Source organism: Pelophylax lessonae (assembly GCF_965119305.1).
Source record: "Pelophylax lessonae genome assembly, chromosome: 4".
Classification (NCBI taxonomy): domain Eukaryota; kingdom Metazoa; phylum Chordata; class Amphibia; order Anura; family Ranidae; genus Pelophylax; species Pelophylax lessonae.
This window is the reverse complement of record NC_138771.1, coordinates 399,605,903-399,633,187: the sequence shown is the minus strand read 5'-3', so window position 1 is coordinate 399,633,187 and position 27,285 is coordinate 399,605,903. Positions and strand designations below refer to the sequence as shown.

The following is a 27,285-nucleotide window of genomic DNA, read 5'->3' as shown; positions in this document are numbered from 1 at the left end:
CAACAGACCCCTACCAAAAATGCAAAACACACTGGGAAAATGCATCAAACGCAACCCGCATAGGTGTGAACAGGGACGCCAAAAGAAATCATGGGGCCCCGTTCAGCTCTACCCTCAAACGCACCCCCTGCTTTGAAACAAAGTGCAGGTTTGTCTTCAAGTAAAATTTATCTTTCTCCAGCCGGTTATAGATTTGATATTTCAAAAAATATAACTGTTCCAGCAGTTTCATTACTCCAGTCAATGTCTGGGTAGTTAAAATCCCCCACTATTATCACTGTCCCAGCCCTTGCAGCCCTTTCTATCTGTGCCAGGAGCGGAGTCTCCAACTCCTCATTAATACTGGGAGGTCTATAACAAACTCCAATGATAATCTTTGTATTACGCACACCCATGTACATTTCCACTTATACTGCTTCAGACTCATCACACTCCATCAACTAGGTCCTCTTCCACACTCACTTTGTGATCACTTCTCACATAGAGAACTTGCAGCCTAGTTCATTAAATTGGTTCATAAAGGGGCATCCACGTTCCATATATGCTGTCATTGGTTCCAATGTGGACCAAGACAGCTGGGTCATGCCCAGTCCCTTCCAGTAATTTATCAACCCGGTCCACCATATGCCGAACCCTGGCACCAGGGAGACAGCAAACCATTCGGTTGAGGTGATCCTGGCGTCAGTCCTTCTGATTATAGAATCCCCAATTACCACCAACTGTCTAGGCCTACCTACAGTCCCCTCACCACCTCTACTAGACTGCTCTCTGGGCTGTTAGGGATAACAGTGATATCTAGGGCTGCCACCTCTGAGCTTGCAACCCCCAAATCTTCACCCAACATGGCAAATCTGTTAGGGTGCTCAAACCCAGGGCTGTCCTTTTTGTGAGCCCCTACCACTCCCTCTGACTGTATTAACCCATATTCCCACCTGATAAACCTGACTTACCCCTCCACCCTCCCCATTAACCCCACTAGCCACCTGCTCAGCAAGCAGGGGACCCCTTTCAAGGTTGTCAGGTCTGCCCAGTGTTGCAATTTGCTCTTCCAGATCTCTAATGTGAGCTTCCAGAAGGGCAACCTGCTTACATCTGTCGCAGCGGTATTCATCCTGGAGCGGTTGCTCCATTATTGTATACATGCGGAAGACTGAATACTGCACATAACCTTCAATCTTGCTAGCACATATTTTCCTGGTAAAACAATACAACTAATAGAAAGTTTCAGATGTTACTTACTGGTCAGAAGACTCCTGTTAGTCAAGATCCACTTGGTCAGAGATCCAGCAAGCAAAAAGGTGGCAAGCTCAAGAAAGAGAAAGCTCAGAAAGGAGTCCTGCAGAAATTTAAATAGGACCTGAAGCACCTGTGACCAATTAATCACTCCCCTTAATTAGTAGTCTGAAGGAAGGAAAGAAAGAAAAAAAAAAGGCTATTTAAAAAGTGACAGAAAAAAAAAAGGAAAAAGGAAAAAAAAACCCCCAAAAAATGCAAGGAAAGAACCCTAAAAATGCAAACAGTCACCAGCAGTCAAAAGCAAAAATGTATATCACTCTCCACTCAAAACTTCCCACTCCTCAGCCTCCAAACAGCAAATCTGGCAAGAGCTGCACCATAATGCACGGTTTGCTTAGAATAAGGATCACAATTCTGTGTAAAATCATCTTTTACATTATACAAAAAAATTGGGCTAACTTTACTGTTTTCTTTTTCATTAAAGTGTTTGAAAGACTTCTGCACAAATACAGTGTGACATAAAAGATTGTAACTATCACAATTTTATTCTCTAGGGTCTCTGCTAAAAAAAAAAAAAACTATGTAAATGTTAGGGGGTTCCAAGTAATTTTCTAGCAAAAAAATACTGATTTTAATTTGTAAGCAACAAGTGTCAGAAAAAGGCTTAGTCTTTAAGAGGTTAAACTTCCCTCACTTAGCCACTTGCCGACCGCCGCACGACTATTTACTGCAGCAGTCAGCCCCTACTGGGCAAAACGATGTAGTACTATGTCACTCGCCCATGAGCCTCTAGGGGGCGAGCTCCCGCCCCCGCTCAGTCACTAACATCCCCGCGCGAGCGACCGGCGGCTCCGATATCCGCCGGCCACTCGCAATCTCCCACTGGAGAGGGAGAAAGGCAGGCGGCTTTGTTTACATTGTAAACAAAGCCACTGGTCATTCTCCCTGGTGTAACTGCAGAGATCATACGATCCTGCTATGTAGGATCGTATGTCTCTGTGGTTACATCACAAGCCATGCCCCCCCACAGTTCAAATCACGCCCCTAGGGATACATTTAACCCACTGATCAATAAAGTTAACCCCTTCCCTACCAGTGTCATTTTTACAGTAACAGTGCATATTTATAGCACTTATTACTGTAGTAATGTCACTGGTACCCCCAAAAGTGTCAAAAAGGCCAGTCAAGGGTCCGATCTGTCCGCCGCAATGTCGCATTCCCGCAAAAAAAATAAATAAATAAAAATCGCAGATCGCCGCCATTATTAGTTAAAAAAAAAAATAAAAATGACATAAATCTTTCCCATAGTTAGTAAACGCAATAACTTAAACCAATCAAAATACGCTTATTGCGATTTTTTTCACCAAAAATATGTAGCAGAAAACAAATTGGCCTAAAATGTTAAAAAAATTAGATTTTTACATTTTGGGGGGGGGGGGGGGGAATTTCATATAAAAAAATGTGAAAAATATTGTTATTTTTTCAAAGTTGTCGCTCTTTTTTTTATAGCACAAAAAGTAAAAATCGCACAGGTGATCAAATACCACCAAAAGAAATCTCTGTTTATGGGAAAAAAAGGACTTCAATTTCATTTGGGTACAGCGTTGCATTTGTCCGGTAAATTCACGCAGTGCCGAATCGCAAAATAGGCCCTAGTCTTTGAGCAGCCAAATCCTCGGGGGCTTAAGTGGTTAAAGATGGAAGTTAAATCCTTTGATCTAAAAGAACAAATTATACATTGTAAGGCCCCTTTCACACGGTCCGCATTTCGTTGCGGACCGTGCCCTGCTCAGCGGGGATCGATCCGCCGATCCGGCGGATGACAGCTCCGTCTCCGCACTGTGTGTGGAGAGGGAGGTGTCAGAGCCCCGCTGCTCTCTATGGGGAATCGGATGAGAGCGGACCGCCTGTCCGCTCTCATCCGATCCCCAGGACAGATGGAAAACCTTAGTTAGACTTACCGGTGACGGTATTTCTAAGAGCCTTTCAGGACAGCACCTGGAGAGAGCGTAGCTCCACCCAAAATTACAGGAAACACTGCCAAGATAAAACTCCTCCTCTTCCACCATGCCTCAGTTATAGGGTAGCCTAATCAAAAACCAGAGAGGGTAGCTGCTGCTGTCCTGAAAGGCTCTTATAAATACCGTCACCGGTAAGTCTAACTGAGGTTTTCTCAAATCGCCTTTCAGGACAGCACCTGGAGAGGATAAGCGAGTAACTTACACTTAGGGTGGGACCACTGCCTGCAGAACCTTTCTGCCGAAGGCCTGATCTGTAGCTGACAACAAGTCCAACCTGTAGTGTCTAAGGAAGGTTGAGAAACTAGACCAGGTAGCCGCTTTGCAGATCTGTTCTGGCGAAGCACCGGCCCTTTCAGCCCATGAGGTTGCCATAGATCTTGTGGAATGAGCTAAAATACCTTCTGGAGGTTCTTCCCCTTGGGCTACATAAGCCTGCTCGATTGCCCATCTAAGCCATTTGCCTAGAGTGTTCTTAGATGCTTTTTCTCCTATACGAGATCCTGAGAAGATGACAAATAATGCGTTTGACTTCCTGAATTCTTTAGTTACGAGGAGGAACTGAAGTAAACATCTCCTCACATCCAACGTATGAAAGGACTCCTCACGAGTGTTACTAAGAGTTGAGAAGGTTGGTGGCACAATTTCTTGCGACCTATGGAAAGATGACGCAACCTTTGGGAGAAAGGCTGGGTCTGTACGCAGAACTCGATCTGAAAAAAATGTCAGAAAGGGGTCCGAAACTGAGAGGGCCTGAATCTCGCTAATTCTTCTGGCCGAGGTTATAGCTATCAAAAAGATAGTTTTCAAAACCACATTCTTCAAAGAAGCTTCTTTTAAGGGTTCGAAAGGAAACGTAGTCAAACCTTGTAAAACAATGGATAGATCCCATTTAGGAAATACTTTAAGGGCTACTGGCCTGTTGCGGGCTAATGCCTTGAAAAACCTAATAACTAAAGACTCTTGGGACAACGTCCTCTCGAAAAAACTAAAAGAGCCGCCAGTTGCGTTTTTAGAGTGCTGCCTGCCAGCCCCTTCTCCATTCCTTCATGGAGAAACTCCAGCACTGAAACTAAATTTTTAATTTCGAAAATTCTTGCTGGAACACCAGGAGTTATATTTTTTCCAGACTTTCATGTAAATGGCCCTGGTTACCCTCTTTCTACTGGAGAGAAGGGTAGAGATGACTTTCTCCAACAAGCCCCTGGCTCTTAAGAGGTCTTCCTCAGAAACCACAACGTCATTTGTAGATGGTCCAACTCCGGATAAATCAGGTTCCCCTGTGTTAGGAGATCCCTCCTGGATGGGAGCTTCCAAGGAGGCTGTGAAGCCAGATTCAGCAGGGGGGCAAACCAAGGTCTCTTTGGCCAGAAAGGTGTGATCTGGATTAAATTTGTCTTTTCCTCCCTGAATTTCTTGAGAACGGGATTAGTTGGAATGGAGGGAACGCATAAGACAAGGGGAAGTCCCATGGATGAGCGAGTGCATCCAAGCCCCAAGCCTGATCTTCCCTGTGGAGGGAAAAGAATCTTTAGACCTTGGCGTTCTGTTGACAAGCGAACAGATCTATCTGGGGAAGACCCCAAACTTCCACAATCTCCGAAAATACTTCCTGGTTCAGACTCCACTCTGATTCTAACACTTTTCTTCTGCTCAGTAAATCTGCCAGAAGGTTTTGTGATCCCTTCAGATGAACATCTGTCAAGGAGGCCAGATTTTTATCTGACCAAGAGAGCAGCTGGATTGCCAGATCTGAAAGCTGCCTGCTTCTTGTGCCTCCTTGTTTTGACACATAGGCCACCGCTGTCATGTTGTCTGAGAGAACTTGAACATGATGGCCCTTGACTGCCTGTTGAAAAGACCAAAGACCTAGAAGGATAGCTTTCAACTCCCGCCAGTTGCAAAACCTCCTGGCCTCTGTTTTGGACCATGTTCCCTGCATCGTCCGACCGTCTAAGTGGGCTCCCCAGCCCCAAGCACTGGCATCCGTGGTCAGGCGTCTGTTCAGAGGGAAAGACCACCACAGACCTTCTTCCAGATTTCTGGAATTCCTCCACCACCACAGAGACCTCTTTGCTTTTGTGACAATTCTGATGAGTTTCTCCAGTGGGTCTGGATGTGACCATTTCTGCAGAATGTCTCTCTGGAAAAGACGAGAATGCAGCCTTGCCCACTGTACAGCAGGGATAGAAACCATGAGCAAGCCCAGAGCTGCCATGGCCGACCGGAATGTAACTTGACGATTGGTTTGCATCTGGGAGACAGCATTCTGAATTTTCACTATCTTCTCTTGAAGTAGGAAGACTTTCTGGAGGACTAAATCTATCCTGTACCCCAGAAACTTTATCTGCTGAGATGGAATCAAGCTGGATTTTTCCAAATTCAGAAGCCACCCCAGACCCTCTAGGTGGTCCTGAGTCTCCTGAAGGTGTACCAATGCCTGGCTCTTGGAATCTGCAAAAATTAGCAGATCGTCCAGATATGGGACAATGGAAATACCCTTCAGCCTTAAAGGCTCCAGGGCATCCGCCATCACTTTGGTGAACACCCTGGGAGAAGATGAAAGGCCAAAGGGGAGGGCCCTGAACTGGAGGTGCCAGACCGATTCCCCCAGATTGACCGCCAGTCATAGGAATTTCTGACAATCTTGGTTTATTGGGATGTGCAAATAAGCATCCCTCAGATCCAGAGATGCCATGAAGCAGTTTGGGGACAGCAGCTTGGTCACTGAGTAGATGGTGTCCAACCTGAAATGTTTGTACCGAATCGATTTGTTCAGGATCTTCAGATTTAGGATCAGCCGGTACTTGCCGGAGGGTTTCTTTACCAGGAAGATGTGGGAATAAAAGCCACAGCCTTGTTGCCCCTTGGGAACTTGAATGAGAACTTCCGGTTGAATCAGCTCTTGTAACAGAGACATCATTGCGGAAGCTTCTTCCGGATCCCTTGGGAGGGAAGTAACAAAAAATCTGCTTGGAGGAGTCTCCGAGAACTCTAGCTTGTAACCCTGGGCCACGATGTTCCTCACAAAGGGGCTTGCGGTCACTTCTTCCCACTGTGGGAGGAACCATAACAGTCTTCCTCCCACTGGGAGAAAGATGTCACTTGCTTTTGGCCGCCTGATCAGGCAGTCTGAAGAGAATTCCCCCTCTTCCCTTGCCTTTCTGGGAGGACCATCTGGATCTCTGTTCTTGTTCCCGCCCTCTGTGGGTTTGTGGAACAGAACAAAATCTCTTCTTAGGGGGCGATTTCTTTTTGGATGGAAAGGCCTTCTTATCTGCTGTTCTGTCACGAATCGCCTCCAAATCTGGACCAAAAAGCAAGTCACCAGCAAAGGGCAAACCACACAGTTTAACCTTAGAGGCGGAATCACCAGACCAAGTCTTCAACCAAACTGCCCTCCTGGCAGAATTCACAAGGGCTGCTGACCTGGCAGACATTTTAATTGATTCAGCTGAAGCATCTGCCATGTATTTTACTGCCTTTAGGAGCAGGGGAAAGGACTCCAGGAGGTCTTTCCTAGCTGTTCCAGCCTCCACATGCCCTTTGAGCTGTTCCAGCCAACACTCCAAGTTTCTGGCTACTACTGTGGAGGCCATGGCCGGCTTGAGGCTGGATGTAGTGGAATCCCAAGCCTTTTTAAGGAGAGAATCTGCCCTTTTATCTATGGCATCTTTTAATATCCCCATATCCTCAAACGCCAAGTCCGTGCGGCGAGACACCTGAGAGAAAGCCGCATCAACTCTGGGCTTTTTGTTCCACAGATGTGCCTCATCTTCTTCAAAGGGAAATCTCCTTTTTAGAGATTTAGAAAAAAATGGGGCCCTCTCAGGGTCCTTCCACTCTTTCTCAGTGGACTCTGTAAGAACCTTATGAACAGGAAAAACCTTGCGTTTTGTCTGCTCCAGGCCCTGGTACATCTTGTCATGGATTGACATTTGAACCTTTTCCTCTGCGATCCCTAACGTGGTATAGATCGCTCCGAGTAGCTCCTCTACTTCTTTCAATGACAGTTTGTACCTAGAAGATCTAGCAGCCTCTTCTTTTTCCTCATCCTCTGAATCTTTGAGGGACAAGAGAGCACTTGCCCTTTCATCCTCTGAGTCACTGGTTACTACAGACTTAGAGGTGGATGGCTGAGAAGATGCTCTTCCAGTTTGCTGGGAATCTGTGGGAGGTGGTGGTTCCCTGGACAACAGGGAACGAACCGACGACAGAGTGTTTGTAAGCTCCTTAACTGAAGAGATGAAATCGCTATTCTGCTGAACAGTTTCTTCTTTAACCAAATCTGCAATACAAGTTTTGCAGAGAGGTTTAGGCCAGGAATCTTTGAGCGGGTTTTTACACGAAGGGCATCTCCTTCCCGATGCTGGGGCCCTGGTTTTCACTGTGGCTTTAACCTAATAAAGAAAAAAGCCACCATGAACCCCTGCTAAGCTTTAAGAAAAACAACCCCCTACAGTGACTTAACAAGGGAGGAGCAGTGACCCACAGAAGCAAACAGTGAAAAGATTCCCAGAAAACACACAGTCTGCAAGACCAAGGAACAATACACTCAGTAAATGCAGGGCAGGCTCCCATGGAGACAAACAAAAAAAACCCCAAAAAAGCCCAATAGTAAGGAATAGAGGCACCTCTCCTACCTGAGCCTGGCTGGTGCTGACGGTGCCTGCTTCCACCGATGCTGCAGTCCTCTCCTCCATCTGTACAGAGAGCGCAGCGCAAACGGACAGATCTCTCCACAGCAAATTTAATTGCCACTTCCCGCATCCCCCGCTGAGGACCGGAAGTGGAAGCACTGACCTCTGACCCGCCCCTGACTCCTGCGTCCCATACGGCCGTAACTAAAGCTGCCACGCCCCCACCGGAAGTCCCGCCTACCGGACATGACGCCGCGTGTCCCCGGGACCAGAAACCGACATGCGGGGAGCATGGAAAGACACAACCTCCCCGCCTGACTGCCAGCCCAAGCCGCGGACCCCTGGCACACAGACCAGACCCTCCGGTGAGGCTCTGCTCCCCTGAGCGAGAGAAGCCAGTTGCTCCAGCGCATCCCCTTTGAACCCAGGGAGGGGAGCTGGGATGGTCTTCTAACAAAACACACCACAAGGAGGTAGGCCCACCCTTCCTCCCCCTGGAGAGAGCGCAGCCCCCCCAGAAGTTCCTGCAATGCTTCCACCATGGCGGAGGAAACAATAACTGAGGCATGGTGGAAGAGGAGGAGTTTTATCTTGGCAGTGTTTCCTGTAATTTTGGGTGGAGCTACGCTCTCTCCAGGTGCTGTCCTGAAAGGCGATTTGAGAAAATAGGGTTTCCATCCGTCCGGATTTCACGGACAGGATCGGATGCGGATGGCAGCGGGTGTCAGCGGACAGGTCACCGCTGACATCCACTGCTCCATAGGGCTGAATGGGGCATCCGATCAGATCCGCCTAAAAAACTGACAGGCGGATCTGATCGGAACGCCCGTGTGAAAGAGCCCTAAAGCACTGTGTTTATCGTTATCTAGCAGCCTTAACAATGTTTTTTTTTTTTTTTTTTGACAGCTGTGAGTGAGCAGAGAACAGCTCTGTAAGAATTAAGGTCATGCAGTTTTAGGATCGTGAGGGGGTTGAATCTAGATTGCGATTTTTTTTATGATTAATTGTGCAGCTCTAGTGCTGGGCTTTAAATAGTGATGCCAGTGGAATAGATCTGTACAATGTGCATCAGCACATAAGTTTATAGTTTTCTTTCGAAAAGCATATAACAGGGTGATTTACAAGCACAGTAAATTGTAGGAGACACAGGAACAACATCCCATAACAAAAAGTGATCAAACAAGGACCTTTAGGCCCGTTTCACACTAGCGCGACTTGTCCCGCGATTTTGGACCGCAAAATCGCATGACAAGTCGTTTTCCATTATTTTCATGAGCCCCATTCATATCTGTGCGTTTTGAAGTCGCACCGACTTCAAATTAGTTCCTGCACTACTTTGGCACGATTTGAATGCGTTTTGGAGGTATATAGCCATAGCCATTGCTTTCAAAATCGCGTCAAAATCATGCCGAAATCGCGGTAAAATCGCGTTGCATAAGTGTGGAAGGGGCCTTAGTCCAGTATCACCAGCTTTTAGATCAAGATGATACAGAACAGCTTTACTTCTTTTACTTGTGAGCTGCGATTGGCCAACAGGTATCACGTTTTGTTTTTTAAACATGCTGTCCCCAGTTAGTGTTCCTGATCACCACCGCACCCCCCATGTAATGATACTGTACTGCGCTGGAGAGACAGCATTTAAAAAATAAAATTGTAAAAAAACATTTTTTTTTTTTTTAATTTCATTTCTTCATTTTCCAAAGAACGGTGGCAAAAAAAATTACAACTTCAAAAAGCTTGCCATTCCTCTTACTTAATAGTTTTGAGTGTATGATTAAAAAAAAAAAGAAAAGGGATAATTTGGGGGATATTTGCAATGTTCTGACCTTTTAAGGGCCTCAAGAAATGAGATTAGCCATCAGTACATCAGGATTGATACATTTTCAAATATATATACTAAACTTGTAGACGCTATAACTGAACTAAAGACCAAATAATATACAGATCACTATTTTTTTTTTTTTACCAAAGACATGTAGCATAATATATTTTGGCCTAAGGTTATGAAGAAAACTGGATTTTTGTCTTACTGTAAAATCCTTTTCTCTGATGTTCATTGATGGACACAGCTCCATATCTTCTTTGACCCTTGGGTTATACTGCTCTCATTAGAGAGTAAGATACTAGGCGGAAGAGAGTTAATAAAGTTTGACTATGCCCATAGGGCAGTCCCAGGGGGATACTCCCACTTCCTGCTCTAGCTCTTCAGTTTTGTAACAAGCAGCGTCAGAAGACCAAAAACCCCAACTCATTAGAGGGGCGGGTGCTGTGTCCGTCAATGAACATCAGAGAAAAGGATTTCACGGTAAGGCAAAAATCCAGTTTTCTCTTTTGTTCATTGACAGACACAGCTGCATATCTTCTTTGACCCTTGGGACCAGGGGAGGACTGGGCCAGGGGGCAGAGGGGCAATTGCCCCGTAAAATGGCTGCACCGCTTCTGCCACAGACATGCCTAAAGGATTCCTGGTAAAGAGAAGTAAAAAGTCCTCACTGCTGAGTGCGGGATGAAGATAAGGACAAAATGCAGGCGGCGCATTCACATCCGCAAAGTATGCTCCTCAAAGGTGATGGTAAAACTAGCTAAAAGTAGATTTACTAGCTTGCAACAGCGTGGGAATCACCGTTTCTGACAACCCTCTAGCCTGCAGCACCTGGCTTTGACAGCCAAGCCGTTAAAGCCAGCGACTTTAATGCAAGATGGAAGATTGGCCCTTGAACCAACAGATCTCCTCTAAGAGGAAGTTACCAAGGAACATCGACGACCAACCACAACCGATCTGCGTGCCAAGACCAGCAAAGCCAGTCTGGAGCCACAAGGATGGCCGTAATCCCTTCTGCCTCGAGCCTACGCAAAAGCCTTGGCAAAGATTCCAGAAGAGGAAAGCCGTATTTCAGAAGACACAGGCCCCAAAGGAGCCACCAGTGAGTCTGTGGCAACGGCCAGAGGATCCCAAGACGGTGCCACAAACCCAAACATCTTTCTGTGGAGACGAGAGGCTAACAGGACTAACTCAGGAGCAGGGCCAATCCTGGGCAAGTGCGCGGGGTGCACCGTGCCCAGGCGCCGCGTGAGGGGGGGGGGCGCATGCCGCACATAACCCTAAAAATCTCCCGCAAGTCGCGGGAGTCTCTCACTGCAGCCGCTACATCCTTTGTAGTTCCGGCACACAGGCGGAGTGATATCAATGCACACGCCTGTGAGAGGAGGAGCCGTACAGAGGAAGCAGCATCTTTGCTCTCTACTGCAGCCACCTGCTTGCTCTGTACGGCTCCTCCTCTCACAGGCGGAGTGCATTTGATATCACTCCGCCTGTGAGCCGGGACTATGAAGTAATTAGAAGTGCCATCACAGTGACAACCGCAGCCCTGCCGGGATATCGCACAAGAGCTCACACCACAGAGCCAGCACTGCCACTACAGAGCTCACACCACAGAGCCAGCACTGCCACCACAGAGCCAGCACTGCCACCACACAGCCCACACCACAGAGCCAGCACTGCCACCACACCACAGAGCCAGCACTGCCACCACAGAGCCAGCACTGCCACCACAGAGCCCGGCACCACAGAGCCAAGCACCACAGAGCTCAGCACCACCGGCCCCACAGAGGCCACAGAGCCCAGCACCACAGAGGCCACAGAGCCCGGCACCACAGAGCCCAGCACCACCAGCACCACAGAGCCCGGCATTACAGAGCCCGGCACCACACACAGAGCCCAGCACCACAGAGGCCACAGAGCCCAGCATCACAGAGCCCAGCGCCACAGAGCCCACAGAGCACAGCACTGCCACTACAGAGCCCACAGAGCCCAGCGCCACAGGGCCCACAGAGCACAGCACTGCCACTACATAGCCCAGCACCACAGGGCCCACAGAGCACAGCACTGCCACTACATAGCCCATCACCACAGAGCCCACAGAGCAGAGCACTGCCACTACAGAACCCACAGAGGCCAGTGCCACAGAGACCAGCACCACAGAGGCCACAGAGGCCGGCACCACAGAGGCCACAGAGCCCGGCACCACAGAGGCCACAGAGCCCGGCACCACAGAGCCAGCACCACAGAGGCCACAGAGGCCGGCACCACAGAGGCCGGCACCACAGAGCCCAGCATACCACAGAGCCCAGCATACCACAGAGACCGGCACACCACAGAGGAGCCAGGAATCAGGACCAGCAGCCAAGAATCAGGACCAGCAGCCAGCCCCAAGGCCCCAGGTTCAGCAGCCAAGAATCAGGACCAGAAGCGAGCCCCAAGGCCCCAGCAGCCAGACCCCAGGAGGACCAGCAGCCAGACGCCAGGACCAGCAGCCGGAAAATAGGACCAGCAGCCGGGAATCAGGACCAGCAGCCAGGAATCAGGAGGACCAGCAGCCAGACCCCAGGACCAACAGCAAAGCCCCAGAAGCCAGGACCCAGTCCCTGAAGCCAGGCCCCAGGACCAGCAGCCAGCCCCAGTACCCACATTTTTAGGGTAAGTGAAGTCTTCTAGTCTTGGGCCTGGGCATCAAAGTGCTATTAACCACCTCCCTACCGGCCACTGTATATATACGTCCTGCATTTAAACATAAATACCGGTGTTATGGCAGCAGATAGCTGCCATAACCCTGGTATTTTTTTAAACTGCAGGCGATCGGCTTTCCGATGAGGGTGGTCCCAGTGGCAGATTTGCCGCGGGATCACCCTTCCGGGATGGCGGAAGAGGTGCCCCCCCCCTCCCGCCACGTCCCTTTTCCCTGCTTACCGGACCCGCCGGCAGCGGGGAAAAGGATCGGGTCCCGGATCCTCACAGACAGGATGTCGAGTGAGGGCAAGCTTGCCCTCACTCAACTCTATGCTCTTGGAGGACCGGAGCTACGGCAAACGTCGTTGCCTAGCAACCGGCTTAAAGGTCCCTTTTTTTTTTATATCTTTATTAGTGTACTTGTGAGATCTGACCCCAGATCTCCTTTGTAATAGAAATAAAAGTGATCTTTTTTTTTTTTTTTTAAACGGTGTAAAAATCAAAAATAATAAATAAAATAAATAGTAAAAAAAAAAATTAAAGCGACCTGTCCCCGTTACCTCGCGCGCAGAAGCGAACGCATACGGAAACCCCGCCCACATATGTAAACGGTGTTCAAACCACACATGTGAGGTATTGCCGCGATCGATAGAGCAAGAGCAATAATAGCCCTAGACCTCCTCTGTAACTCTAATATGGCAACCAGTAGAAATGTTTAAATTGTCACCTATAGGGATTTTTAAGTACCAACGCTTGTCGCCATTCCGTGAGCGTGCACAATTTTGAAGCATGACATGTTGGGTATCTATTTACTCAGCGTAACATTATCTTTCACATTATGGAAAAAAATTGGGCTAACTTTACTGGATTGTTATTTTTTAATTAAAAAAAAGTGAATTTTTTCCCAAAAAAATCGCGTTTGGAAGACCGCTGCGCAAATACGGTGTGTGATGGTGTTCACCATCACTGGAATTTAAGGACAGATGGGTGATAGGTTGAATTGCTTCATATTTGTCAGCAAGGTCAATTGTTCCCTTTGCCATGAGGTTTCTGAGCAGGAAGTCCACTCCTAATATGGTCATCCCAGGAAATTCTGAGGAGCCGGACTGTCTAAGGTGGCTCCCCATTCACCTATTGTCAGGTGTGCTAATGACCGCACCTGTTGTCTGCTAAGGGAGGTATTGACACTCAGGGTAATGTGTATTGAGGGCTCGTTAGGGAACCATTGTTCTGTGTCTGACTATTGTGTACATTGATTGCCCCCTGGGGCTTCTGTCTCCTTGCATTGGTCAAAGCTATCTGACCAATCCCTGTTGACTCATTTTCAAGTCCTCATTTGCATTTCCTGGTCAAGCTATCTGACCAATCACTACTGACTCATTTTCGAGCCCGAACGGCACATAGCTGTAGTTCGGATCCCGGATCCTTGGTTGACCGAACCATCAGACGTTGCGATCTGCAAGCTGACGTACTAGAAACAGAGGAGTGTCGGGAGAGCGGACAGAGCGAGCAAGGGTCTCGTCACATTGGTTGGCAGCGGTGGGATTTGCTCTCCAGTTACCGGGACACTCCAAACCACCACAGTAAATGACCAGCTATGCAGCATGCAGGATAGCCATGCTGAGAGACTTACTTGAGAGCCGCGGAGGGACCAGTGGGACAAAGAACAAGGCCACCATGATCAGTGAGCTGGCCGAGATGGATCAGAGGGAGGGTGATGCAGGACCCCGGGCAGTTGAAGACTTGTTTCAGCAATGAGTTCGGGAGCGGTTGGCATTATATGGTGCTAACCCATCAGAGACCGCCATACAGAATGCCATTAGAGACATCCAGCTGCAGGATGAGCGACAAGAGAAAGAACTAGAACGACAAGAGAAAGAACGAGAGCGACAAGAGAAAGAACGAGAGCGACAAGAGAAAGAACGAGAGCGACAAGAGAAAGAACGAGAACGGCAAGAGAAAGAACGAGAGCGGCAACATGAGCAGAAAATGGCAGAAATACGTCAATCGGAGAAAACGCCTAAAGATGCAGCGACTGTCCATAAGTTGCTCTTTCGGGCGTTCAAACTATTTAAGGAAGGAGAGGAGGAAATTGACGCATTCCTGCAGGACTTTGAGAGACTATGCCAGATACATGAAGTACTGTCCCAAGATTGGGTCGCCTTACTGGCGAGTAATTTAACTGGCAGAGCGGCGGATGCATATCGGGCCCTGGAGGACGAAGACGCTAAAGACTACGACCGGGTAAAAGAAGCTTTGCTAGCCCGATTTGCCATTACACCCGAAGCCAGCCAGATTAAGTTTAGAGAATCCCGGAAACAAACCAACACAACATACGTAGAGTGGGCACATCGTATGCAGCGGAACCTTAAGAGCTGGTTCCAGGGAAGCCACGCTCATACCATAGAGGACATCAACCAGCTAGTACTATTAGAACAGTTTTTTAACCACACCCCTCCGGTAGTACGGGATTGGGTGCGAGATAAACAACCACAGACGATACAGCAAGCGGCTACTCTGGCCGATGAATATCTGGACTCTCGAAGGTCAGGCCAAAATGAGCGTTATCCACTATCTCGGCCCAGTTTACCAGCCTCTAAGCCAACTTCAGTACCTCCGTGGTCTGCCTCGAGACCCCCAGCCCGACTCAACCCTCCTACCGGACCTAAGTGCTATACCTGTAACCAAACTGGTCATCTGCGACGACATTGCCCTAGCCAAACCACGAGGTATCGAGAGACTAATCATCCATCCATCCATGCTACCAGAATGAGCCCAACCATCGAGATGTTCAGGAAGAGTGCGGCGAACTTTTCGAAGCGGATCCTGTCGAAGCTGCTGCCGGAGATAATCGGCAGAACCATCGCCAGGCAGTATGGGTTAATGGGCAGCCGGCCCAGGGACTCCGCGATTCCGGGGCTACGATTACCCTCATCCAGCCTCACATGATTCCCCAGTCAGCCCGGACCGGCCAGACTGTTGCAGTCAGGGTAGCAGGGGGCCAGGTGCTACGTTTATCCACCGCCCAAGTCCTCTTGGATTGGGGCTCAGGGGAGCGATATGTGCGAGTGGGATTACTACGCGAGTTACCCGCAGAAGTACTTTTGGGGAACGATTTGGGCCATTTAACCTCCTCTTATGCCCCAGAGGCCACCATGGCCGGGACCACCAGACGTCACAGCCACAGTCGCTCTCCCATGTCAAATCGAAGGCGGCATATAGGAAGTAGAGTACGTCCGGTAAATCCTGATCCTAACTGCTGTTTGGGCGTGTTTGGCCTAAGTCTTTACACAACGGAGCTAGATCTAAGAGAAGTATTTTCAACATATGGTCCAATGGCTGATGTATCCATTGTGTATGATCAGCAGTCTCGACGTTCCAGGGGCTTCGCGTTTGTCTGCTTTGAAAATGTTGAAGACGCAAAGGAGGCAAAAGAACATGCAAATGGAATGGAACTTGATGGAAGACACATACGTGTAGATTTCTCAATTACACAAAGGCCCCACACCCCTACTCCAGGAATATACATGGGAATGCGGAGGGGTTATCCCGACAGACAGACCTAGAACCTTAAGACTACTTTTCCAACATCCTCGAGTTGACCCGTTCGGGGTCCCACTGTGGCTGTTGGACTGTTTCCCCGGGGGAAGATATGTGATGGTGTTCACCATCAGTGGAATTTAAGGACAGATGGGTGATAGGTTGAATTGCTTCATATTTGTCAGCAAGGTCAATTGTTCCCTTTGCCATGAGGTTTCTGAGCAGGAAGTCCACTCCTAATATGGTCATCCCAGGAAATTCTGAGGAGCCGGACTGTCTAAGGTGGCTCCCCATTCACCTATTGTCAGGTGTGCTAATGACCGCACCTGTTGTCTGCTAAGGGAAGTATTGACACTCAGGGTAATGTGTATTGAGGGCTCGTTAGGGAACCATTGTTCTGTGTCTGACTATTGTGTACATTGTACAGACAAAAAATGGAAATGGGTGACTGACAGAGTTACACCTAAGGCCAACCAAAACCACCACATCCCTGGTATGAACATGTAAAAGCAGAATCCGGTGTTCAGTGGACTGGAGAACCAGCCATGAAACCACCAAAATAATGGGACTTTATAGGTGTATGGTTGTGGCACAGACAGAGCAAACAAAATTGAATTAAAAATATTGAATTTTATTAATTAACATTGTGAATTAAAAAGATACAAAAATTGTATCCAAAAGTTCATGGTCAAAATTCATAAAACAGAAGTTACAGTAGATATACATGTGAATACTACGTTCGTGTAAACCGAGGAGATGCAGGGGGTCACTGGGGTCCTACATGTTTCGCCATTTCAATGGCTTCGTCAGGGACCAAGTGACTTGTGACCTCTCGCAAAGGCTCTAAACACTGATAAATAGAAATATTAGTAGTATTCATTGTGCGCATATAAACGCATAGATTACAAATCAATACATTGTTATTTAAGGCATATACATACAGATAAGCATTCAAAACTTACCAACACGTAATAAACGAAAGCAAAGCAACTGTGGACTGCATAGCTGGACGTGCGTATAGACTGGTGCCGGACCCTCCCCCAGGTCCTAGAGTGGACGCGGGGTAGTGAGTGCCTTGATAGGCCAACCAATGCTGGACCGGGCTGGGACACAACAATCGGCTAATTTATCAATTGCAGCAGAGCAGGATAAAAGATTCCAGCCTCTGAAAGGGGAAAGGGATAGGTTGCAAACTAGTTAGAAGTTATATTGGGTCAAGCATATTATACCTTAAGCCACATAGGCAGAGGGTAATGAATATTCCACGAAGAAAGAGGGAATTTAGGGGGCCCACAGAGGAAAACCACAAGGCAGAGAACCAGAAGTCCCAAAATAGGTGTAAGAACCAGAAAGAGGACCTCGTGCAGCAACAAGTGCATGCTAGGAAAAGACAGGAGAAACCGTGATGAGCTGAAAAATGAAAGAGGGAAGAAAACAGGGGGTGTGTGGGTAGTCCCCAATTGATAGTGGGGACGCCATAAGGGAGGAACAACAAGTGAAGGAAGGTAGTGAAATGGAGAGTGCAAATAAATGATGGTAGCAGCGTATGAGGGATATATATCTCCAATGAACACCTGAGTGACAGTGATTGATAGCCTGAGGGAGATTGCCAGGTGATCAATCATGCAAAGTAAAAGACAGTGAGACCTAGGTACCGAGGAGGAAGGGCCCGTGAATGGAACTGTGTAGTGGGGATGAATGAGAAGGGGTGGTGGATACAAAGAGTACTCCCGCCAGCAGGCAGAACTTACCCGGAAGCCAGATCACAGTTGCACCCGTCCCGCGCACCGCAGCGTCAGGTAGTGATGACCTGATCATACTGCGCCGCCGTAGGTCCTTATATAGTCCGGTCCCACCGGAAGTGACACGGCCATAACCGGCCTTAATAGGTCATTTCCGGTGCGGGCGCCAACTAGTGGTCGGACAAGCGCACACCGCGCATGCGCGGGGAGCGCCGATGTCCGGCCAAAACATCCGTCCCTCGGAAGGGCGGATGCGGGAGCCTCAGGGGGAGGAGCGGATGACTCCGCTGATACACCCCTCCTAGCCCCCGGCTTGGCGCCTGGGCACTGGCCGAGGGCCAAAGGGCACACAACAGGTACCGGCAAACCAAATAGGCACGTTACAGTCAAAATGCAGTAGGCAGTTTTACATCAGAAAAGGAAGGAATGTAACAATTCACTAAGCAATAAATGACTTCCAATTTTCAGCACCCTAGACATATCCCTGAGAAGGGGGGGCTGTGTCAGGGTGCCAACAATGCACATATAGTTATATCAAAAATATCCAATGCAATAATCGCAAAAGGACAGCGACTGAGAATAAATTGAGAAAGTAGCAGAAAATGAATGGAAAAGGAAGGAAACAAAAAAGAAATGGAAAAGAAAAAAAAGGAAAAGCTGGAGGGTCAAAGAGGGGACCTATAACGGGGCCCAATGCAACCGTCCTATTCCAGAAAGGGTTTGTAGGATATGGCGGTATTTAAACCGGGGGATTTAGTGGCCTGAAGCCTATAAATCTACTTAACTTCATTTTTAAGTATATTGTTATCAAAATTACCACCCCGTGGGTTATGTTTGATTACTTCCAATACGGAGAAAAGTATAGTGTGAGGATCAAACTTGTGGTGTATGCCAACGTGCTTACAGATGGGGGTGTACATCAGGCCCGTATCGATGTAATACAGGTGGTCGTGTATACGCCGGGCAAAGGGCCTTTTCGTCTTGCCGACGTAAAAGGCCCCACATATACAGGTAGCCAGATATACAACCCCCTCCGTAGAGCACGTGGCATAGAACCTAGGCTTGAGTGTACCCCCCCGGGGGAGAGGCAAAAGGTAACCCTCTCTGACCCAGGGGCACTCATCACAGTTACCACAGCGGAAGGTTCCAAAACCCCCCGTAGCACCTGGTTCCACCTCCACTGGAACTGAATAGTGACTATGCACTAATCTATCCCTGAGGGAGCCCGCCTTACGGTAGACCACCTCAGGGTAGGGTTTGACATATTTTGAGATGATGATATCGTCTGTAAGAAAGTGCCAATTTTTTGCCAGGACACCTCTTAGGCTCTGGTGGTGTTGGTTGAACCTGGTTATCATCTTAGTGGTATTTGAAGTTTTTTGTTTGCGGGGCCCAAAAATTAGACCCTCTCTTTTTTGATTGTTGGCCCTGTTGTACGATTTCTTTAGGATACTTTTTGTATAGCCCCGTTCCAGTAAACGTAGTTGTAGGGCCTTAGCTTCACGTTCGAAATCTGCATCTAAAGTGCAGTTTCGTCGTATCCTGAGGTATTGGGAGTATGGAATACTCGAAACTAAAGAGCGTGGGTGGCCACTTGTATAGTGTAGTATGGTGTTTCCCGCCGTACTTTTGCGGTACAGGGAAGTATACATTCTACTGTCAGGGTCAAGAAACACCATGGTGTCCAGGAATGGCACTTGGACATAGTCAAAATGGTAAGTGAACCTAAAATTGTAGTTATTGTTGGAAATATATTTTATAAATTCCGAAAGTTCATTTGGTGAGCCTGTCCACACGACGATAACATCATCAATGTATCTGCGCCACAAAACCAAGTGGCGCAGATACATCAAGGCGGAATCGTCGGCGAACAGCTCTCTCTCCCATCCCCCCAGGTACAGGTTGGCGTACGATGGGGCACATGAAGTCCCTATCGCCACCCCCTGTACCTGGAGGAATGTGGTGCCAGCGAAGGTGAAAACATTTGTCATAGGATGTGGTTCAATAACTGTAGAGTGAACTCAGCCAGTGGCCATTTTTTGTGGGTTTGTTCCCTTAAAAAGGTAGTAATCACCTCCATACCTCGATCATGGGGAATACTTGAATATAATGCTTCGATATCTAAGGTGACCAGCAGGGAACCCGCCGGCACCGTTAGCCCTTCCACAACTCGAAGCAACTCTAGTGTGTCCTTGAGGTAGGAGGGAAGGCGTATCACATGTGGTCGAAGCTGGTCATCCACAAATTGGATGGCTGGTTCTGTTATCGAACCCATCCCCGAGACAATGGGGCGACCGGGGGGTCTATCCAAAGATTTATGCACTTTTGGCAAGGAATAGAATGTGGGAAGGATTGGCCACTTAACATTAAGAAATTCGTATGTCTCCTGATCTATGATGTGAGTATATTCATCAAAATGGTTTTAAGCTGGATCTTAAACTCCTCTACTTTCTCCTGTGGTACCGGGACATACCAGTCTGCATTGGTAAGTATATCCATGCACATATTTTCGTATTGGTGCCTGTCCATAACGACCACATTGCCGCCCTTATCAGAGGGTTTTATGACAATGTGGTCGTTATGGATAAGACCATCCAAAGCACGTTTTTGAGAGACAGACAAGTTGGAGGTCCCATAGGTGGGGACCGCCAAGTTGTCTATGTCCCGTTGGCTTTGTTTGAGGAAAGCCCAAACTGCTGGGCATGTCTGAAGTTTGGGAAATTTGGTGGATTTCGCCCTAAATTTTCGAGGGTTCGGTGCATGATTATCCTCGCCGTCAGAGTCAGACTCCGAGGACGAGGAACCATCGCCCTCCATCTCCTCGTTTTCCTGTAAGAGTTGCATAAGGGTTTTAAGATTCCTAAAATCCTGTGCTTTGAAGCCTTTGTAGAGATCCTCGTCCAGCGTATTAACTTTATATTTGTCTTTGTCGAACAAGTACTTATAAGTCAAGCTTCTGGCAAAGAGATGAAGATCTTTTACGACCTCAAACTTGTTGAGGCCTTGATCTGGACAGAAGCTAAGGCCTAGCTGTAAAACAGATCTTTCTTCGTCTGATAATAGGTAAGACGATAGATTGATAATGTCCAAGGCCGCCGGATTGGCCTGCACAGCATCATTTCCATCGTTTACACGGGACGTGGTCTCAAAGGCCTCAGTTATATCACCCTGTGCATGGTTAGTGTCCATGGAACATACAGCAGGGGAGGAGTCTTATGTTTTGGTAGTCATGATGAGTTATCATGAGGATCTGCAGATATACTTGGAGAACTACAACAAAAACATCTTAATCAAATAATATCAAAAGTTTTATAAAGACAAACTTGCCTTTACCGGCGGGTACGCGTACAGGTGGCAACGCCCCAATTATACGCGAAAACAGAAACCATCTAGATTCCCCACAGATCGAACTTCCAATAACTATCGCTCAGATTCTGAGATATCATTAATATCATCAGTATCATCCTCCAAATCCCATACAAAAACTGGCCGTAATAGACCCGGGGGTAAAGGAGGTACGAAACCTCGTAAACACAACGATGAGGGTAATAGTAGCGCATCAGGGATCAATGAGAGGAGTAACCGAAAACGTTTACTGTCCCCTCAATCGGCACCTAGCGTAAAATGCTCCCCCAACATGCATATGGTCCGAGACCTGGGCGCAATTCCCAAAACAATCAGACCAATTTCTGATACCAACCCTCCTCCCCCTAAGGATCTCCCTTTAGGACTCCCTTTAGGCACACCACTTCCCTTAACCTATCCGGAGGAAAAAGAAAAAAAGAATAGGACCCCTCGACACCTACATGATAAGTAGTAACTCATCATGACTACCAAAACATAGACTCCTCCCCTGCTGTATGTTCCATGGACACTAACCATGCACATGGTGATATAACTGAGGCCTTTGAGACCACGTCCCGTGTAAACGATGGAAATGATGCTGTGCAGGCCAATCCGGCGGCCTTGGACATTATCAATCTATCGTCTTACCTATTATCAGACGAAGAAAGATCTGTTTTACAGCTAGGCCTTAGCTTCTGTCCAGATCAAGGCCTCAACAAGTTTGAGGTCGTAAAAGATCTTCATCTCTTTGCCAGAAGCTTGACTTATAAGTACTTGTTCGACAAAGACAAATATAAAGTTAATACGCGGGACGAGGATCTCTACAAAGGCTTCAAAGCACAGGATTTTAGGAATCTTAAAACCCTTATGCAACTCTTACAGGAAAACGAGGAGATGGAGGGCGATGGTTCCTCGTCCTCGGAGTCTGACTCTGACGGCGAGGATAATCATGCACCGAACCCTCGAAAATTTAGGGGCGAAATCCACCAAATTTCCCAAACTTCAGACATGCCCAGCAGTTTGGGCTTTCCTCAAACAAAGCCAACGGGACATAGACAACTTGGCGGTCCCCACCTATGGGACCTCCAACTTGTCTGTCTCTCAAAAACGTGCTTTGGATGGTCTTATCCATAACGACCACATTGTCATAAAACCCTCTGATAAGGGCGGCAATGTGGTCATTATGGACAGGCACCAATACGAAAATATGTGCATGGACATACTTACCAATGCAGACTGGTATGTCCCGGTACCACAGGAGAAAGTAGAGGAGTTTAAGATCCAGCTTAAAACCATTTTGATGAATGCTCTATATACTCACATCATAGATCAGGAGACATACGAATTTCTTAATGTTAAGTGGCCAATCCTTCCCACGTTCTATTCCTTGCCAAAAGTGCATAAATCTTTGGATAGACCCCCCGGTCGCCCCATTGTCTCGGGGATGGGTTCGATAACAGAACCAGCCAGCCAATTTGTGGATGACCAGCTTCGACCACATGTGATACGCCTTCCCTCCTACCTCAAGGACACACTAGAGTTGCTTCGAGTTGTGGAAGGGCTAACGGTGCCGGCGGGTTCCCTGCTGGACACCTTAGATATCGAAGCATTATATTCAAGTATTCCCCATGATCGAGGTATGGAGGTGATTACTACCTTTTTAAGGGAACAAACCCACAAAAAATGGCCACTGGCTGAGTTCACTCTACAGTTATTGAACCACATCCTTAGGACAAATGTTTTCACCTTCGCTGGCACCACATTCCTCCAGGTACAGGGGGTGGCGATGGGGACTTCATGTGTCCCATCGTACGCCAACCTGTACCTGGGGGGATGGGAGAGAGAGCTGTTCGCCGACGATTCCGCCTCGATGTATCTGCGCCACTTGGTTTTGTGGCGCAGATACATTGATGATGTTATCGTCGTGTGGACAGGCTCACCAAATGAACTTTCGGAATTTATAAAATATATTTCCAACAATAACTACAATTTTAAGTTCACTTACCATTTTGACTATGTCCAAGTGCCATTCCTGGACACCATGGTGTTTCTTGACCCTGACAGTAGTATGTATACTTCCCTGTACCGCAAAAGTACGGCGGGAAACACCATACTACACTATACAAGTGGCCACCCACGCTCTTTAGTTTCGAGTATTCCATACTCCCAATACCTCCGGATACGACGAAACTGCACTTTAGATGCAGATTTCGAACGTGAAGCTAAGGCCCTACAACTACGTTTACTGGAACGGGGCTATACAAAAAGTATCCTAAAGAAAGCGTACAACAGGGCCAACAATCAAAAAAGAGAGGGTCTAATTTTTGGGCCCCGCAAACAAAAAACTTCAAATACCACTAAGATGATAACCAGGTTCAACCAACACCACCAGAGCCTAAGAGGTGTCCTGGCAAAAAATTGGCACTTTCTTACAGACGATATCATCATCTCAAAATATGTCAAACCCTACCCTGAGGTGGTCTACCATAAGGCGGGCTCCCTCAGGGATAGATTAGTGCATAGTCACTATTCAGTTCCAGTGGAGGTGGAACCAGGTGCTACGGGGGGTTTTGGAACCTTCCGCTGTGGTAACTGTGATGAGTGCCCCTGGGTCAGAGAGGGTTACCTTTTGCCTCTCCCCCGGGGGGGTACACTCAAGCCTAGGTTCTATGCCACGTGCTCTACGGAGGGGGTTGTATATCTGGCTACCTGTATATGTGGGGCCTTTTACGTCGGCAAGACGAAAAGGCCCTTTGCCCGGCGTATACACGACCACCTGTATTACATCGATACGGGCCTGATGTACACCCCCATCTGTAAGCACGTCGGCATACACCACAAGTTTGATCCTCACACTATACTTTTCTCCGTATTGGAAGTAATCAAACATAACCCACGGGGTGGTAATTTTGATAACAATATACTTAAAAATTAAGTTAAGTGGATTTATAGGCTTCAGGCCACTAAATCCCCCGGTTTAAATACCGCCATATCCTACAAACCCTTTCTGGAATAGGACGGTTGCATTGGGCCCCGTTATAGGTCCCCTCTTTGGCCCTCCAGCTTTTCCTTTTTTTCCTTTTCCATTTCTTTTTTGTTTCCTTCCTTTTCCTTTCATTTTCTGCTACTTTCTCAATTTATTCTCAGTCGCTGTCCTTTTGCGATTATTGCATTGGATGTTTTTGATATAACTATATGTGCATTGTTGGCACCCTGACACAGCCCCCCCTTCTCAGGGATATGTCTAGGGTGCTGAAAATTGGAAGTCATTTATTGCTTAGTGAATTGTTACATTCCTTCCTTTTCTGATGTAAAACTGCCTACTGCATTTTGACTGTAACGTGCCCATTTGGTTTGCCGGTACCTGTTGTGTGCCCTTTGGCCCTCGGCCAGTGCTCGGGCGCCAAGCCGGGGGCTAGGGGGGTGTATCAGCGGAGTCATCCGCTCCTCCCCCTGAGGCTCCCGCATCCGCCCTTCCGAGGGACGGATGTTTTGGCCGGACATTGGCGCTCCCCGCGCATGCGCGGTGTGCGCTTGTCCGACCACTAGTTGGCGCCCGCACCGGAAATGACCTATAAAGGCCGGTTATGGCCGTGTCACTTCCGGTGGGACCGGACTATATAAGGACCTACGGCGGCGCAGTATGATCAGGTCATCACTACCTGACGCTGCGGTGCGCGGGATGGGTGCAACTGTGATCTGGCTTCCGGGTAAGTTCTGCCTGCTGGCGGGAGTACTCTTTGTATCCACCACCCCTTCTCATTCATCCCCACTACACAGTCCCATTCACGGGCCCTTCCTCCTCGGTACCTAGGTCTCACTGTCTTTTACTTTGCATGATTGATCACCTGGCAATCTCCCTCAGGCTATCAATCACTGTCACTCAGGTGTTCATTGGAGATATATATCCCTCATACGCTGCTACCATCATTTATTTGCACTCTCCATTTCACTACCTTCCTTCACTTGTTGTTCCTCCCTTATGGCGTCCCCACTATTAATTGGGGACTACCCACACACCCCGTTTTCTTCCCTCTTTCATTTTTCAGCTCATCACGGTTTCTCCTGTCTTTTCCTAGCATGCACTTGTTGCTGCACGAGGTCCTCTTTCTGGTTCTTACACCTATTTTGGGACTTCTGGTTCTCTGCCTTGTGGTTTCCTCTGTGGGCCCCCTAAATTCCCTCTTTCTTCGTGGAATATTCATTACCCTCTGCCTATGTGGCTTAAGGTATAATATGCTTGACCCAATATAACTTCTAACTAGTTTGCAACCTATCCCTTTCCCCTTTCAGAGGCTGGAATCTTTTATCCTGCTCTGCTGCAATTGATAAATTAGCCGATTGTTGTGTCCCAGCCCGGTCCAGCATTGGTTGGCCTATCAAGGCACTCACTACCCCGCGTCCACTCTAGGACCTGGGGGAGGGTCCGGCACCAGTCTATACGCACGTCCAGCTATGCAGTCCACAGTTGCTTTGCTTTCGTTTATTACGTGTTGGTAAGTTTTGAATGCTTATCTGTATGTATATGCCTTAAATAACAATGTATTGATTTGTAATCTATGCGTTTATATGCGCACAATGAATACTACTAATATTTCTATTTATCAGTGTTTAGAGCCTTTGCAAGAGGTCACAAGTCACTTGGTCCCTGACGAAGCCATTGAAATGGCGAAACATGTAGGACCCCGGTGACCCCCTGCATCTCCTCGGTTTACACGAACGTAGTATTCACATGTATATCTACTGTAACTTCTGTTTTATGAATTTTGACCATGAACTTTTGGATACAATTTTTGTATCTTTTTAATTCACAATGTTAATTAATAAAATTCAATATTTTTAATTCAATTTTGTTTGCTCTGTCTGTGCCACAACCATACACCTATAAAGTCCCATTATTTTGGTGGTTTCATGGCTGGTTCTCCAGTCCACTGAACACCGGATTCTGCTTTTACATATTGTGTACATTGATTGTCTCCTTGCATTGGTCAAAGCTATCTGACCAATCCCTGTTGACTCATTTTCAAGTCCTCATTTGCATTTCCTGGTCAAGCTATCTGACCAATCACTACTGACTCATGTTCGAGCCCTCATTTGCATGTCTGGAGAGGACCTGAATGGGAACTGCAGGTACTTTACAATTGACCAATAGGAAAGCGGTTGTTGGGGGCAGGATGTTCCAAATTTTGTATAAAAGTGTGCTGTGTTTTTCCAATAAATTCCTCCAGGTACAGGGGGTGGCGATGGGGACTTCATGTGCCCCATCGTACGCCAACCTGTACCTGGGGGGATGGGAGAGAGAGCTGTTCGCCGACGATTCCGCCTCGATGTATCTGCGCCACTTGGTTTTGTGGCGCAGATACATTGATGATGTTATCGTCGTGTGGACAGGCTCACCAAATGAACTTTCAGAATTTATAAAATATATTTCCAACAATAACTACAATTTTAAGTTCACTTACCATTTTGACTATGTCCAAGTGCCATTCCTGGACACCATGGTGTTTCTTGACCCTGACAGTAGTATGTATACTTCCCTGTACCGCAAAAGTACGGCGGGAAACACCATACTACACTATACAAGTGGCCACCCACGCTCTTTAGTTTCGAGTATTCCATACTCCCAATACCTCCGGATACGACGAAACTGCACTTTAGATGCAGATTTCGAACGTGAAGCTAAGGCCCTACAACTACGTTTACTGGAACGGGGCTATACAAAAAGTATCCTAAAGAAAGCGTACAACAGGGCCAACAATCAAAAAAGAGAGGGTCTAATTTTTGGGCCCCGCAAACAAAAAACTTCAAATACCACTAAGATGATAACCAGGTTCAACCAACACCACCAGAGCCTAAGAGGTGTCCTGGCAAAAAATTGGCACTTTCTTACAGACGATATCATCATCTCAAAATATGTCAAACCCTACCCTGAGGTGGTCTACCATAAGGCGGGCTCCCTCAGGGATAGATTAGTGCATAGTCACTATTCAGTTCCAGTGGAGGTGGAACCAGGTGCTACGGGGGGTTTTGGAACCTTCCGCTGTGGTAACTGTGATGAGTGCCCCTGGGTCAGAGAGGGTTACCTTTTGCCTCTCCCCCGGGGGGGTACACTCAAGACTAGGTTCTATGCCACGTGCTCTACGGAGGGGGTTGTATATCTGGCTACCTGTATATGTGGGGCCTTTTACGTCGGCAAGACGAAAAGGCCCTTTGCCCGGCGTATACACGACCACCTGTATTACATCGATACGGGCCTG

At 47.7% G+C, this 27,285-nt stretch overlaps 2 protein-coding genes across 3 annotated transcripts in view; both read right to left on the bottom strand.

The window, feature by feature from the left end:
- Nucleotides 1-27,285, bottom strand: part of TCF7 (transcription factor 7) — a gene marked incomplete at its 5' end in the record, with an annotated part of 1,449,389 nt that overhangs the window by 1,070,540 nt on the left and 351,564 nt on the right. The gene's annotated exons all lie outside the window — the stretch shown is intronic.
- On the bottom strand, nucleotides 6,356-20,872 carry LOC309554601 (uncharacterized protein; the record flags this gene model as incomplete). Its single annotated transcript, XM_082256324.1, has 2 exons — nucleotides 6,356-7,654; nucleotides 20,252-20,872. 2 exons carry the CDS (start codon nucleotides 20,870-20,872, stop codon nucleotides 6,356-6,358), a joined length of 1,920 nt encoding a protein of 639 aa, XP_082112450.1.